The 16,320-nt window shown below is 48.0% G+C and overlaps 1 protein-coding gene across 1 annotated transcript in view; it reads right to left on the bottom strand.

The window, feature by feature from the left end:
• The window catches only part of PAPPA2 (pappalysin 2), a gene marked incomplete at its 5' end in the record, with an annotated part of 77,934 nt that overhangs the window by 22,575 nt on the left and 39,039 nt on the right, over window positions 1-16,320 (bottom strand). Inside the window, 5 exons of the mRNA XM_009081441.1 lie at window positions 793-1,006; window positions 3,245-3,422; window positions 4,246-4,417; window positions 13,393-13,612; window positions 13,847-13,982. Of these exons, the coding sequence (XP_009079689.1) occupies window positions 793-1,006; window positions 3,245-3,422; window positions 4,246-4,417; window positions 13,393-13,612; window positions 13,847-13,982 (920 nt within the window). The remainder of the gene's footprint in view (window positions 1-792; window positions 1,007-3,244; window positions 3,423-4,245; window positions 4,418-13,392; window positions 13,613-13,846; window positions 13,983-16,320) is intronic.

The following is a 16,320-nucleotide window of genomic DNA, read 5'->3' as shown; positions in this document are numbered from 1 at the left end:
CACAACAACCCTACCCCAGAGCAAAGTAGAGATGAAGTCTGCATCCAATTAAAACTGGAAGGGGGCATTAAACAATTAGCACATAATTACCTGATTTGGGCTAGAATCAAGACTCTGGGGAGGACCCAGGCAGTGCCAGGGAATCTTTAGTGACCAAACCCAGTGGGGACTTCGGCTGGAGGCGTCGCAGACAAAATGCTGCTCTACCCCCCAGCGTCGCGATATTGGCTGAGAGCACAACTAGTGAACCACCAGGAATTTTTCCCCAAAGCATCGGGAAAAATCTTCTCCCATTGAAATGCCAATGCTAGAGATTAAATTTAGCCAAGAGACACAGGGGGTAAAATGTTAACCCTGACAAAAGGCAGCTATTCATTCTCACAGTGCCTGGTTCTATGTTTTATCACTTCTAGGGAAGACGTAAGCTCCAGGAGTCTTCCAGCATCTTGTTATATCTAATGACCTGGGAGTCTGCAAACACTTAATTCGGTACTTAATTTTCACCAAGTGACAAGTACATTGAGGTGCATGGGGAAATCTGCATGTTTTAGGTTGAAACACTTAACGTACACGTGTGTGCAACAGCAGGTTACATCTCGTTCCCACCTGGTTCACCAAACCAGGGAATGCCTCTCATATTTCAAGAAATCTATTGAGCAGAGCAAGCTGCTCTTCCTTCTACCTGTCAAGTCAGCTCTTCAAGACTGCCAGTGCACCATCACCTCTCCTCCTTGCTCACACTGGGAGAAGAGGAGGAAGGAAATGGTGACAACAGACCTACCACAGACTTACTTCTTAGGCTTGCCCTCTGCGTTCTCAGCCACGTGGTACCCAGGCTTGCACTTGTAGCGACAGACTGAGCCCACGTCGTGGTTCCCCTGCAGGCACCGAGGGACCAGCAGCTTGGCATTGGCCACAGCAGGAGGTGCATCACACTCCAGCTTGCAGTAGGCTTCAGGGAGTGACCAGAGACCGTCCTCCAGGCAGGTCAGCCACTGGTTTGTTCCTGACCCCAAAAGAGAAGCAGTGTGTTGGGGTTACAGCTGAGCCAGGAATGGAGTCCTGCTGAGGAGTCCTCAGAGCAACCAGCAAAACTCCTCTTGTTAGAGTGTGTGCTGATGCCAAGGGAGACAACAAACATGGAGACCATGGACTCCGTTGCAGACAGAAGTAGGGAAGGGCCAGCTTCTAGAGGATGGAGAAAAGATCTTGGTTCTGCAAATGTCCCCAAAACTTTCCTTTAAACTTCCTCTCTCTAGGGATGCCTCAGGAGAGCCTTCAGTGGGCTGAGGGGTTTTGTGTAGGACACCTCTACCATATTTAGTTCAGCCCATCTTCGTTCTCCCCTTGTGCATTTTGCAGCCTGTCCTTACCTACTCTTATCAAGCTACATGTGCAATGCAAGATCATAGAGTCATAGAATGGTTTGGGTTGGAAAGGACCTTTAAAGACCATCCAGTCCAGCCCCACTGCCATGGGCAGGGACACCCTCCACTAGATCAGGTAGCTCAGAGCCCAGTCCAACCAAACTTTGAATGTTTCCATGGTCAGGGCATCCACCACCTCTCTGGGCAACTTGAGAGTCAGGAAGATAAAAAGTGCCAGGAGAACAGACATGAGAGGCTTCACTGGTGTGGCTGGGAATTCAAACCACCCATTATTAAATGCTTGGGTTAAGTATTACAACCCAGACCTTTGTTGTTACTCTAGAGAAAAGGGCATTTGGTAGACCAGCTAAATGGGTGGCCCAAACTGCAGAGCTCTGGATGCCTGTGGGAAGTGTCCAGGACTGCATCGCCCACGTGGTATGGATGATAGATGGCTCACTGGGAACTGCTGAGACAGAAAAAAAGCTGGACTGGAGTGAATGGGACTCTTCCTACTGAGGTTTGGACCAGCAGGTTCCTGGTGCATCCAGGCTGCTTTGCAGTCCCTTCAAACATCCCTTTCCTTTTACAGGATCACTGCTTTTGGTCCAGAGGCAAGACCATATCTCTGCTCAGTGCTTGTGTTCCTGATGGGTTGGGGCTGCCAAGGGTTGTTTCCCATCTCTGAGTGCCACAGCCTTGTCATCCTTTCCTTGCCTATTCTTAGCATTTATTAGCCATGAGAGCCTGCCCATGAGGATGTGAGCCTTTGGGGAGAGCAAGCATCAAGCATGTCCCTCCTGCCTCCACAGCTCAGCTGGGTCAGCAGGACCTCTGAGACATTACCCACATGGCTCAGCAGCCTTGGCCAAGCACCTCCAGCCACTGTGCTGGAAGTCACTCAGGGCACTCCACCAAGGGGACAATATCCCACTAAGAGAACCCATTGCAAACCTCCCAGTGCCTTCAATGGGAATAAGAGGCAGCTGTGAGTGAAAGATCAGATTAAAGCTCTACCCTCAGCTGACCCACCCAAGGCAATAGGCATCGGCTCATGCAGAATTCGGGTTGTTGAGATGACGTTCTCATGCTACCCTTTGATCAGCTCATGTTGGGGATCAGCCACCATCCTCCCTGTCATGAAATGAAACCTTAATTCCCTGCAGTTTTTGCTCCTTAGATTTAACTTTTCTTAAAAGAAGTAAATTATTTTCATACGTTTCAGCTTTAAATGTCTCCATAAAATAGGGCACCCATTAAAATGATTTGTTGTATGTGATTGTTCAGAGCAAAGGCACTGGTGGAAACTCACATAAAGTCCCAATGCTTGAAGCTGTCAATGCAATTACCCCCAAAATCCCATCCAGCTCAGCCCTTGTGTAGACAGGAACAGTAGCTCTCTTTCTCTGACTTGGCTTAAAAACATTCCTGTGGCTATTGATGGAGTCGGCAGAATGAAAGCCAGGCCATGGTGTGTCTGGGGGACTGCTGTGTGTCTGGGTGGTGAACATCTCCCAGACTGCTCTGCAGCTGTGGGCATCAGTCTCTATGGCTTTATACAGCCCCAGGGCCCCTGAACCACAGGCTTTCCCACAGCCACCAGGCACCAAGCCACTTCTGGCTCTCTGAAGTCCTCTCTGTCTGTCCATGCTGGCTGCCTGAATGTTTCTTGTCTCCCTCATCCCCATAATACTGGATAGCTGGGCCTCACCAGCTATCAGAAGGCATCACTACACCCTGAGGTGGGTGGATAAGGACTGCCAGCCAGGGAATGGGAGTCAGAGGAAATAATTCCTACACTATAGTGTCTATAGGGACAGGCATGGAAAGGTAGCATGCAAAAGGGTGTTTAAATCTCTCAGCACTCTAGACCATACCTTGAAGCTTAGCTGGATGGATGCAGGAGAAGGAGCATCTCTGCAGGTAGGTGGTCCCCGTGGGACAGGAGAACTCAGCGTAGTACACGTGGGACTGGTCAGGGACACCACAGTCAACAGGGTCACAAGTCACAGACCTGTCCCACTGTCCTGAACTGCAGGTCAGCACCACCTCCTGCTACAGAAAAAGCAAAGCTCCATCAGACTCCTACAAGGGAACTTTAATCTACTGGTGTGTCACCACAGCAGGAAGGTCTGAGCCAGGTTTTAGGACAAGGAGAGCTCTCCAACACTTTTTCTCCACCCAGTGTGCCCTTTCTCCTCACTCTGGACACTGAGGCATGAAGCCCTTACCTGTTCACGGGGTGACATGTGAGGTGTGAAAGCAGCAAATGGCCCTTTCCTCCAGGAACAGCCTAAGGACAGGACACACTGTGCCTATGACCCTGCCAAGGTGATTGCATGGACCCAAGGCAGCTCAGCTCCCAAGGACACATCAGTCCCAGGTCTCATCTGTCAATGGCTGAGAGCTGTGCTGGTGCATGACTTTTATGAGGCAGCCCCCAGCCCTCTGGAAAGTGGGACAAACTCTTTCATGGTGACCTCTGCACTGCCCTGCAGTGGGCAGCATTATAGCAATGCAACACAAAGGAAGAAAAGCTCTCTATGCTCTCAGATGCCTCTAAATATAGTTGCTCTGCAATGACTTCATTTTTTCCTGAGCCACTTACTTCAGCTTTAAGAGAGAAAACATCCCAGGGATGTTTAACCCTCCCAGCAATGCCCATCTGGAGAACAGAAATGTCTACCTCTCCCTCTGTGGGAGAGCATCACCCTGGCCTGGGACATCCCCTGTGGTGACTTTCAGCCTGGCAGAGATATGGTCTGCAAGCACCACTGGGCTGGGAGGACTAGAAGGACTGCAGCAAGGGAGGGAGAGACCTTAACTAGGTCTTGGTCCAATGGGCCATCAGGTCACCCCCACCCTGAGGTCCACTCACCTGTGTAGATCCCAGGCTCTTCCCATTGCTGGAGCGGAGGACAAAGCCCTTTTCACAGGAGATGGTGCATGCCATGTGCCTTGGGCCATTGGAGGTACAGTTGAGGGTGGCAGTGTGAGCAAGCAATGGTCTTGTGCAGCTTCCCAATCCCACACAGGCACCGTGGACACAGCTATGGAGAAGGGATCAACCAGTGAGTCCCAGGACTTCTTCAGCAAGGAAGTGCTCTCTCTGTGTGGCACCTGCATGGGATGCTCAGCGGGTCACAGATGCCTAGAGATGCACACCTATCCCTCAGTCCCCAGCTTCTTCCAGGCTTGAAGTCCCTGGATGATGATGTCAAGAGAATCCTTTTTCCCCAGCTCTGCCTTGGCTGGATTTCATCCCAACCCCAGCCCACACCTTCCCATCAACCATTGTGTCCTTCCAAGCTGATGAAAGGAGTCACAGCTCAGCAACATTCCAAAATTCATGCTGCCTGGTGAGGCTACTCCAGCTCCTCTGTCCCAGCATGTACAGGCTGCATGGCACAGAGCCTGCACCCAGCCTGGCACCAAAGGGGGACCAAGAAAACAGAAGGAGGAAGGTGACAAAGAGAGGAGAGGCAGAAGTTATATATTTGTACGACTTCCCACTCTGCTCTGATGGTCTGCAGCACCTCTTCTCTTCCCACAGGTCCATGCAGCATTCCAAGCCTGTGCATGCTGGTGCTAGGCTCTTTGGGATCAAGACCATCTCTGTACAGCTCTGCAGACTCAGCTGAGGCCACCAAGGTGAGATGAAGCTAAGGGGAGGAATTACCCTCCCCTGGGCACCACTGCGAGTTACAAGGGCTCCCAGGAAAGCTTACAGTGTATCACCCAGCCCCTGGAAAGAAAAAGCTTCCTTCTCCTCACCTCAGTAGCTTCCCAGTAAGAAATAGTCATTAGTGACTGATTAATTAAGCACCACAAATAATCCCATAGTGGAGAGGACTGTTGACCAAAGGGTTATGGTTTCCACTAGTGAAATGCAGCTAGTAGATTAGTTACTTGGAATGGAACGGGGACAAGACATGGGGTTGACACAACAGCTCCCATGCCCTGGTTATCTGCCCATCTGGTTTTTTCTGTTACCAAGTGGTATAGCTGCAAAAACCCACCTCAGTCCTCCTGAACTGGGACAGAGATACTGCAGCTTCAGGCAACAACTGGGTTGAGAAGGGAGGGAGTTGGACCAGAACACCTCTCTCTCCTCTGCTCCCTGCTTTGCACTGTGCTACTGGCTCTTTCCATCACTGCCTTTCTCCCAGTGAGGCAGAGCTTTGCCTTCACTCAACCTCTCCAGCCAAGGATGCACAGCTAGAAATACCACAAATGACACCAAAAAAAAAAGAAGAATCATAATAAAACAAGTCGGTGCCGACACAGACGTTAAGGGAACGCAATGTGCTGTTGACTCTGGACAAGTCCACTGAGCCAAAGACATGGTGGAAACCTGCAGGCCACAGCCCCGAAAGAGCTGGTGGGCACAGGAGGGGACCACAAAGGAGAACAAGAAGAAAGGGGCTGTTTTTTCAATGCAGACCTGTTTATGAAGTGAGAAATGGTTTCAGGGCAGCTGCTGCAAATTCTTTCACTAGCTTATATTTCCATTTGCTTCCTTTTTAAAGAATTTGTTTTATGAGTGCAGCGTTTGTCAGGTCATTAGCTTCTGAGGGCATCTGGTACCAATTGTAGCCCTCTCCCCTCCCCTCCCACAGTCACCTTCTCTGGGCAGTTGTTTTGCTCCTTGCCTGTGCCCCCAGCACACACATGCTCCTGTCCCCACTTCCACATCCCTGTGATGGAGCCACTGTCCTGAACTTCCTTGTGCTTGTGTCTCTGCACACACATGTGCAAAAGGAGCTGAGCTGCTCATCTTTCCAGCCTTGCTTTTGCATCCCATCCCCTTCCTCAGCAGTCACGTGTGTGCAGGGAGATGCACCTTTCCACTAGCCCAGGTTGCTCCAAGCCCTATCCAACCAGGCCTTGAACACTTTCTTCAGGGATGGGGAAGCCACAGCTTCTCTGAGCAACCTGTGCCAGTGCCTCAGCACCTCACAGTAAAATTGATGAACATGATGCTGTGCTATGGACTGTGTGCTCACTGCAAGACTGGTTTGAGGGTGGGTGGTGACATCCTCCAGACATAGCCAGGTCCAGGCTGGAACAGCTCTATGCGTGCTGGTGAAGGGACAGCACATCATCTGGGGCAGCCTCAGCAGTAGGGACAATGCTGTGATTAAACAGCAGTTAACAAAGGACTCATATTTTTGCTTAGCACTCTTGGGCATGTTTTGGTTTCCACCAGCTCAGAAACATAACTGGCAATCAGGTATAAAGCAGATCAGGATCTCAACAAGTTTCTTACTGTATTATAAATGCAAAATGTTATTTAGAGTATTTATACACAAAGGATGGATAATTACAGGCCATAATATCAAAATCTTTCTTTTTATATACAGCACATGTATATAACTCATGTACATGTTCTGTATGTGCATATAGATATATTTTAGAAATCAGAGACTCATAGAAAGGTTTGGATTGAAATAATTACCTTTCTCTTTGTCCCAAAAGATGACTAACCTATCACTGTTTACTCTGTGATTAACAACACCCCTAATCCCATAAATACCTACTAGATTTTCTTTTGGAAATGATCTGAGATCAAGTTCCAAGAAGTTGTTCTCATCCTACATGTAGCTTTCAAGTCTGGCACTGCTATTCCAGACCTGATGAGGGGCTCACGTCACTGCAAGTCGTCTGATTTTCTTGAGTATATCAATAAGCTTAAAAAAACCTATATATCAACTCTACCTACAAACCTTGCCTTGATTGCTTCCTTTGTCGCTATCAGCACCATCATGACTATCATTGCAATACTCCAAGCCAGGACACTCTTGAGCCTCATGGTGTGCAAGTGCAGGTCAAAAATAAAGAGCCCTGTGACCTGGCCCCATCATGATCCACATGCTTTACCAGGGCTTGGGTAAAGTGATGGAATAAATCGCAGCGCTCAGCCCCTGGAACACCCTACCGAAGGCTGGACAGGGAAACGGTGCAGTTAGCCCAGTTCTGATCTCAGCATGAAGGAGCTCTTTCTGCTTTTGATGATAAATGAAATTCCTGTATTGCAGCTGCAAACTCCTGACTTCTGCCCATTTCTGATTCAGGCCATATAAGATGTGGGACAAGCCAATATTTTTTTTTTTCTGCCTGAAACATCAAAAAAAATTTCCATTTCTATCCCAGCATCTTTTGAAGCTCAAACTAATGATTTGTCAACAACATTTTTACAAAATACCAAGCTTTTTCTCCTAACTTATTCCATGTCAGCACAAGTCTGCATGATTTTTTGGGCTCACCAAGTCCCATAACTTATACATCAAAGAAAGTTTCAGATCTGGAAATCTGAAATTCTGCCTAGCAATGGCCCTAGCTGATCCGGAACGATAAGAGCTTTGTTCTGAAATGAGAACAATTGTGCAAACTAGAGCAAAACTTTTCCTTTGGGATCCTTCATGCTTCTAGAATAAAAATAGGAGACCACTGTGATGGAGCAGGTTGAGCCATTGGTGGCAAAGCTGGTAGGGAGACATTGCTTTTTGTTGTGACAAATCCCAAACTCTGTAAAGCCAAAATTTCATGTTTTACAGCAATTATTTCATGAAACACAGAAAAAACCTAATGGATTTACCCACATCAAGCTAAGCCAAGTCAAATACAGTGCAGCTGCCTAAAGTATAATAAATCATCTGTACATTGCTGTAGCATCTACCCAAGCTTTCAACCTTAAGATTGCTGCTAAAACATCCCTTATCATCAAGCTCCAACTCTTAACAGAGGAAACTTATTAGATGTTCTTCTAATGGTGCAAATTTTTGGGGAGAGGGGGTTACAGGAGATGTTGACAGAAAGGTAAAGGCTTCAGCCAAACCTCCTGAAGACAAAAGTCATTACTGCACGTACACTGGTGGAGTCTGGATTGTAGCACTCAGCATCAGTGAGATAAAAGATGTTTACCCCAATGTGGTCTAGCAAAAGAGAATAGCTAGGAAATGAGAAAAGGTGTTTTGGAAATAGTTGGGAATTTCTCCCTTCAGGCATGTTTCCTGTGAAGGTGAAAGGTCTTGCTTTTCCAGTAAAGCTGATGGCAACCATCCTTGTGGCAGCAGGCTACGTGTACAGACCCAACGGTGGTGATGCCTCTTGATTGCAATCTGCATTGAGGTTGCCATCTCAAGAGATGTTTGCTTCTGTACGTGACTTCCAAAGAAACTTGGCAAAAAATAACGTCCCTGTGAGTCATCCACTGTCATCTACCTCAGAGAGAGAGAAAAGGCACCAGTAAGGCACCAAATGACCTCTTGGCCCCATAGTGGCAAAGAGAAAAAAATAAGCAAGACTAAAACAATCTTTATCTATTTCCAGACAGTTCCTATCCATGTTTGTCTTTTTTGTTGTTGTTTGCTATGCCTAAATAGATATATAGAAACACAGAAAGTGAGGTTGAATGGGATGTCAGGTTTGGTCTAGTCAGCTTCCCAACCTGAGCCAGGACAGACCGTACCTAAAGAACACCTTTATCCATATCCTATCCCTGCAGGAACAAACTGTACCTCATTTTCTCATCTTGTCCAGAGGAATTCACTTCTGATGCACATCCATCACCATGAAAGACATAGAAAGAGCAGAAGGATTTCAAAGGGGAGCTGCAAGCAGAAGCCATAGCTGGGTTGCAAGTCTTACGCTGTAAGATTTAAGGAGGAAAAAATATTTATCATGGCAGAGAGGAGATAGTGAGAGGAAAAAATATTTATCATGGCAGAGAGGAAATAGTGAGAGGATCTGATCACTCTGTACAGACACATACACACAGAAAAGTCATCTGCTGGCAGGAGGCATTTAGACCTTTCTGACAAGGATGGAGTGAAAGCAAAAACTTTCATCTTGAAATCAGAGGCACCTTCTCAGCAGAGAGGGTTACTGCATATGAGAATAGCTCAGCAGGGGAGATGGTGGACTCATCACCTCCTGCAGCTTGTGGCAGGAGCTAAGAGAACCTTCTGAAGGATGTGTTTAATCCAGTTCCTGTGAAAAATCCCTGTGCCTGTATATGACACTAGGCAAGGCAGGACAGAACAGGGGAGGCTGAATGCAGAGGTGCACCAAGGGCAAACCTCAGGGTCTCCCAGTGCTTCTTCCCTTCTCTGCTGGGCAGGGGAGGGACAGAAGGCTTTGCATGGTTCACATAAGGTCCATATTGGTAAGAGAGTAAGGAATCAAGACCTGTGTTGTAATTCACCTCCTCTTGATGCATTTGGGGTTGGCCTTGCTTGGAACAAATTTATCAGACCAGGTGGCCCTTTCCATGAGATGACGCTAAGCACCCTGGTTTAAAAATGTTCAGCTGCTGTGTTTGACTCAAGACTAAACTGATGAAAAGCTTCACACCAGCACAGATGCCATAAATTGACCCTGCACAAATTTGGTGCCAGAAGAGAGAAAACAAACCAAATGAAGCCTGCTTGGGGAACAGCCCTATTTGCTGAATAAAGTTTATCTATTGAAACATGTAAACAACCTCCTCCTCCAGCTGATTTTGTCTCCATTTCACCCACATACAAAAGGAATCCAATCCTGACTTGCCTTGACCCACTTTGGGGGAAGAAGAGGAGAGAACTCATGCAGGAAATACAAAGACAACTCAGATCACCTTTTGTAGCACCTTCCTTGTGAACTCCCCCAGGTGTTTCCCAGCATATGCTAACATAAAATAAACCACACTAAAAATAAAAGCAATCTAAAAGTAAACATAACAGAGGAACTGAAAAAGGTTCCCCTGGTTCAGTGTATAACCAAGGAAAACAGGAGGGACTGTGGCTCAGTTCAAAAATGCAAAGAAAAGGATGAAAGATGGACAGGTCGAGTTTCCTGGGTGGAAACTTGTTAAAAGCCTGATTTCTGCTTGATCCCATAAGGTTGTGGTTGGGTACAAAAAAAGCAAAGACAACTCTTTTTCACTTGGTCTGTTTAGCTTGGAGAAAAAGAGACTGAAGGGAGAACTCAACACTGTATACAATTTCCTCATGAGGGGCAGTGCAGGGGCAGCACTGACCCCTTTTCTCTGGCAGCTAGTGACAGGACCTGAGGAAATGGCCTGGAGCCATGGCAGGGGAGGTTTAGGTTGGATATTAGGAAAAAGGTTCTTCCCCCAGAGGGTGTCTGGGCACTGAACAGCTCCCCAGGGCAGTGGTGACAGCACTAATCCTGACAGAGCACAAAAAACACTTGGACAATGCTCTCAGGCACAGGGTGTGATTCTTGGGGATGTCCTGTGCAGGGCCAGGGGTTGGACTCAATGATCCTCGTGGATCCCTTCCAACTCAGAACATTCTCTGACCCTGTGATCTCCTGAGCTGCTGGCAGACACAGCAGAGAAGAGATCCTGGTGATCACAGCAAGGTGCTATGGACAGGCACAACTCTGCTTGAATCTGCTAGTGCTCTGCCAACCTTCAGCACCTCGAGTAGGTCCAAAACCAGAAGGCAACTCCTGCTTCAGCACAAGGATAAACTCTCCTAGTACCAAATGCCTGTGCATCCTGACCTGGAGAAGGCTGTATCCCATCAGCATAAACACAATCTCTATTCTCCTCAGCCTGCAAAGCACTGCGAGATCCTTCAAGATGAAAGATACTATAGAAATACCAACCTGTCATATATTTATTGTTTTGGCAAAGAGCATTTCTAAGCTGAAGTCAGGAAAGCTCATTTCTTTGTTGCTTTTGTTACTGTCCCTTTCTTGGGTTATTTCAGGAAAGCACTGCCATGCACGTACTGTGTGTGAGCCTGGCTGCGTGCGAGCGGTCAGTCCCACTCTTGACAGGGAGAACACACATCTCCTGTGATCTTTCCCAACTGAATATCTCTCAGCCTCTGAAGACTTTCTATTCCTGGATTTTTATAAAGGAATTTTTCCCCTCCCATAGTCCACCTGCCTTAGAGGAAATGAATTGTTAGTCCTTAAAAATAAAAATGCTGCTGCACACATTAACTTTGGAGATGAAATAGATTTTAAATATATAACGGGGGGGACACTTGGATGTTTCCTGACTTAACAGAGGGTAGTTTTTTTTACTGTCAGTGTGACTGCTGGAGGCTGTAAGCCTAACCCTCCTCTAAATATTTAAGCCTTTTGTCCAGAATATCAATACTATAAATAGCACTTCTTATTCCAAAAGCTCTGGGGATCTGATTTACTCCGAGTATTTGCTAAGGGCACATGTGTATCCTGCAATTCAGCATATTACTGCTAAGCCAAGGCCATGGGGAGCCTGTGGGACAGCAGCAAGAGGAAGAGGAAGTGCAAAGATCCTGCTGTGCCCATGCAAAGGGGATGGCACACAGCTCGGTGTGCCTTGGTGATATAGGAACTGGCTCGTGCTTCAGCTGTAAGAAGACTTTTAAGAGCAAAACATCTGTTTTCCTCCCTATTTGCCCCTATATGGGCATTTCTCTAGCCCTAGGCGACGCTCAGCTGCATCCAGTCAGTCTGTTCCTCCTTGCAGTCACTTCTGAGGGGGAGGGAGAAGCTCTCAAGCAACGAGAATGCAAAGTTATTTTAAAGGATGAGAAAATGTAATTGAAAAACCACATCAGTTGGCCAAGGTCTTAGAAGCATGTGTGTACATAGCTGTAACAGCTACCAGGAGGAAACACACTGCATTTCAGGTGGAGGCTGATCCTTTAATGTAAGGCTGAGAATAATATTTATATGCTGACTCACAAAGATTTATGTTTCTGTATAAATCACACATGCACTTAAAAAAAAAAGCTAACAAAAAAAAAAAAAGTAAAAAGCAACTTCAGGATATTCATGGCTTTCAGAACTCTACATAAATCAATTGTACCATGATCCCACAGGCTCTTTTAGGCAAACACATGCACACTCATTCATTATTAGGGATGGTCATCCCTCCAGGGCTGCCAACAGAAGAAACATGACAGTAGCAGTGATGCGATGACCCTGACTAAAGCCCTTCCACGCTTAATGCCCCCACAGCTCCAGCAAAGCTTGACTCAAAGTATTCCCAGTGGTGTGGTTTGAGGAGCTGGCTGAACTGGAGCTCTGGATCAACACACTCGTGTGACTTCAGGGAGCCTGAGATCCGAAGGCAGCTTGGCAGGTCTGGCTGTCGTCAGCCCCACTGAGCACCATCCCTTCGCTCCTCCTTGGGCCTGCACCCTCCACTTGGCACGCTGCTTCTGCCTGGTTTATTTAGTCTATTCTGGACACTAGGCCTTCCCTGTCCTTTTGCCAGCACAACCCACTCAGAGAGCAGTGCCCCTTCTGCAAACACCCCCCAGTCACTTGCTGCTTGATGAAGACAGGCAGACGCCTGCGAGCGCAATGTGTCAGTAAATCAAAGTGCTGATGCCACTATTAGTTATGATGGGGCAGCTTGGTGAGGAGCCTGGGATAGACCAGGAGTGATCCCAGTGAGGAGGAGGAGAGCTTCACTCCCACCTTCCACAGCGTGGGGAAGAGAGGAATTAATGCAGTTGGAACTAGTAAGTGCTGAAGAATCAACACTTGAGTTTTACCAAACACCACAGAATTGGTCATGCTGGAAGGGACCACAGTGGGTCATCTGGTCTAACCTCCTGCTCAAGCAGGGTCATCTTAAAGCACAGGCACAGGGTTGCATCCAGATGGTTCTGGAATATCTCCAGAGATATTCTCCAGGGAGAATCCATGACCTCTCTGGGCAAACTGTTTCAGAGTGCAGTGACTCGCACAGTAAAGAAGTTCCTCCTCAGTGATAACTTCCCAGCTGAGGGAGCTTGGTTTTCCCTTGAAGGAACAGTTCTTTAACAGAGTTTTGTGTAGATGCACAGACCCAAGCACAAAATCTATTTTTCTGCCTTCCCCACCACACACACAGAGATACATAAATCAAAATTCATTACAGCAGATTTTCCAACAACACCTCAAAAAGCCATCTGAGAATAGTCACAAAACACTCGACGGGAAGATTAAAAACTCCAGAACTCAAGCACACATCCCAGAGGAGAGAGTTAAACCTTGAATGCCCAGTGGGATCTGTCCTGCGAGACCATACCTGTAGCACTGATGGCCACATCCCTCCTCGTGCTGCAGGAGGCAGGTGCTGGGGTCAGAGGAACCAGGCTGAGCTGAAGTCCTCAAGGCCACGGCTGCAATGCCCACAAGTGGGGAGGAGAAGTTGAGAAGCACTGAGGCAACCTTGTGGGATGAGTCCTCTTGGCCACGGGTCACATTGATGATGAGGGGGTTGTGTTGGCATGACAACTCATACATCCCTGTAAGGTGGGGCAAAGAAAGAAGCTACCAGCTCAGCTCCAGGGTTCTGCTTTTGATTTACATCTTCTGCTCCCCCCACATCTCAACAGAGCAGTGTGGGAGGCAGGAGATGCTGCAAGGGGGGCTAGGGGATAGCAGCATCCAATCCAGTGAGAGATGAAGGCTGTGGTGGGGGCTCCAGGTGTCCCTGCTGGGACCACACATGCTGGAGTCACAGCCCATAGGTTGCTCACCCAAAGAGTGGTTCCACCCATGTGTGTCCGTCAGCTGCACGGTGACCATCGGCTTGTGCTGCTGGCGTGGGACGGTGCCAGGGGAGGCCAGGAAGATCAGGAGGGAGGTGGGCACTGCAGGTCTCTCAAAGCAAACCTGGGAAGGAGGGCAGGAGAGCCCCTGTAAGCAGGCACACCAAATACAGCTTTTCTGATCCCATATATGAAAGAGAGAGACAAAGAGGGAGTGTGGTGAGAGAGCAGGAACAGGTGGAAGGGGTTAGAGACTGTGCAGGGCAGGAAATAGGTGGGAAGAGAGTGAGAAGGGAAGAAAAGCAGCAAGAACACAGTTCTTTCCCTCCTAATTCCCCTTCTCCCTTTTACTAGACTTCTCCACATATATCAGTCCCACTTTGCCACCCTTGCATCTTCTCAGCATTGATATTTGCTGCTCTTAAAATTAAGCAAGTCCTGGCTAACCACTTTTCTGCCCTTTCTCCACCAGGCTCCAACACCCACACAGTCAGGCAAGTGAGGCACACAGAGATCACAGCTACCAGCCTTGCCACCAAAATATTTCCATTAAAAATAACAAAACAAAACAAGCCCAAAGAATGTCCCCAGTACCCAGAGTGACTGCAAACTGTCCATCAGCCAACACATGGAATGATTTGTGGGAAAAAGCCCTGCCTGCTAGGAGAGCCAACAACTTGCCACTTGTCTACAGCCCTGAAGGCTACAGGAGGCAGCTGTGAAACTCAAGGCATCAATCATGGCAGGGCAGATGTTCTTTGGAAGTAAGAAGATAGAAATGTTTTTCTCCCCCACCCTGGTACCCCCCACCCAGTGCAGAGATGTGTTTTGTTCAAGATCCTCCTGATAGAGTGTTTTTGTTGAACACTGGGGTGGAGGAAGCTCAGAAATTCAAGGCAAAGGTGTATCTGGGAGCAGGACAAGTCCCAGCTGGCTGGGCACAGCCCAAGGAGCAGACTGTGGGAATGGAGGGGACAACCACGCGGTTTGTGACGGCAGCACAGCCTTGGGGTGGTTCTGTGCCACGTCAGGCATTGTTCAGGCACAGGAACAGGAGAAAACCTTGGGCTTCAGCCCAGGGGTCCCACCCTGCAGGGAGGTGCTCAGCAGCAAACACATCACAAGCAAGTCCCCACTGCTGTCAACTTGCTCCCTTAGCCAGGGCTTGCTCTCCTGCAGGGCTGGTCTGGCTGCAAGGAGTGGACCAGAAGGCTAAAATATTTTAATTTGGTACATCCTTGTTGTCTTCCTGGGTGAGACAAGCAGGGGGAGAAAGGAAAAGCAACAGGAAAACAAGAAGGGAGGAAAAGAAAGCAAGGAGAACCAGCAATGCTCACAGCCAGCTCCAAGGAGGCTCTTATGACAGAGGCCAAAGAGCTGGCCAATTTTAATCCAACCACCTGCTCCCCTAAGCATGGTTCCTCAGGGGAGGAGAGATGGTTGGAGAAGTCAGATGAGGCTTTCCCTGGACTGCACAGCTTAAGGTGAACAGTTTAGTCTTTCCCTTCCTGCAGTACCCCCACATGAGGGTGAGGGATGCTGGCCCCAGGTTAGACCAACAGCAGCTGACTTGATTAACATCCCAACTCTTTTCAACATATATTATGTGCTTGGCCACAGCAGGTTATCTTCTTAATTTTTCTCCCTCTCTCCCCCCCTTTCTGTTTAATTTCCTGTGTGTTATACATCCTGACTCGCTTACAAGTGATTTTGATGTCTCTCCTCATTAGATGTATTAAAAACTGAGAACAAAGCATGGCTGGAGATCTACAAATCATAACGATTCCCATCTGCAGACAGACCCAAGGGGCATAGAGGATGCTTCATTAGGTGGCACAAACATACACACACATCTCTTTTCCCTAGCCTACTTACAGCATGACAGTGAAAACACTGACACAGGTTGCCCAGAGCAGCTGCGGATGTCCCATCCATGGAAACATTCAAGATCAGGCTGTGTGGAGCTCTGAGCAACCTAGTCTAGTGGAAGGTGTCCCTGCCCATGGCAGAAGGTTGGACTAGATGGCCTTTAAGTTTCCTTCCAACCCAAACCATTCTATGATCATTTGACCCAGCCTTTCCCTTGCTCATTGGTGCCACCTCTTGAGAAACACTGTAGGAAGCTATTTCTACCATCCAGTGAGTTTTGTGGTGCAGCTCTAACCCAGGTGACACAGGTGCAACAGCTTTAAAATGGCCATGGGAGTTGGTGGCCACAAAACACCATGTGCACGTGGGTATCCAACCCAAACCATTCTATGATCATTTGACCCAGCCTTTCCCTTGCTCATTGGTGCCACCTCTTGAGAAACACTGTAGGAAGCTATTTCTACCATCCAGTGAGTTTTGTGGTGCAGCTCTAACCCAGGTGACACAGGTGCAACAGCTTTAAAATGGCCATGGGAGTTGGTGGCCACAAAACACCATGTGCACGTGGGTACACATGTGCATCGCAGCATTCC

Source organism: Acanthisitta chloris, unplaced genomic scaffold, assembly GCF_000695815.1.
Source record: "Acanthisitta chloris isolate BGI_N310 unplaced genomic scaffold, ASM69581v1 scaffold989, whole genome shotgun sequence".
In the NCBI taxonomy this organism is placed as follows: Eukaryota; Metazoa; Chordata; class Aves; order Passeriformes; family Acanthisittidae; genus Acanthisitta; species Acanthisitta chloris.
Note: the sequence above shows the minus strand (reverse complement) of the source record. Positions and strands in the feature narration are given on the sequence as shown.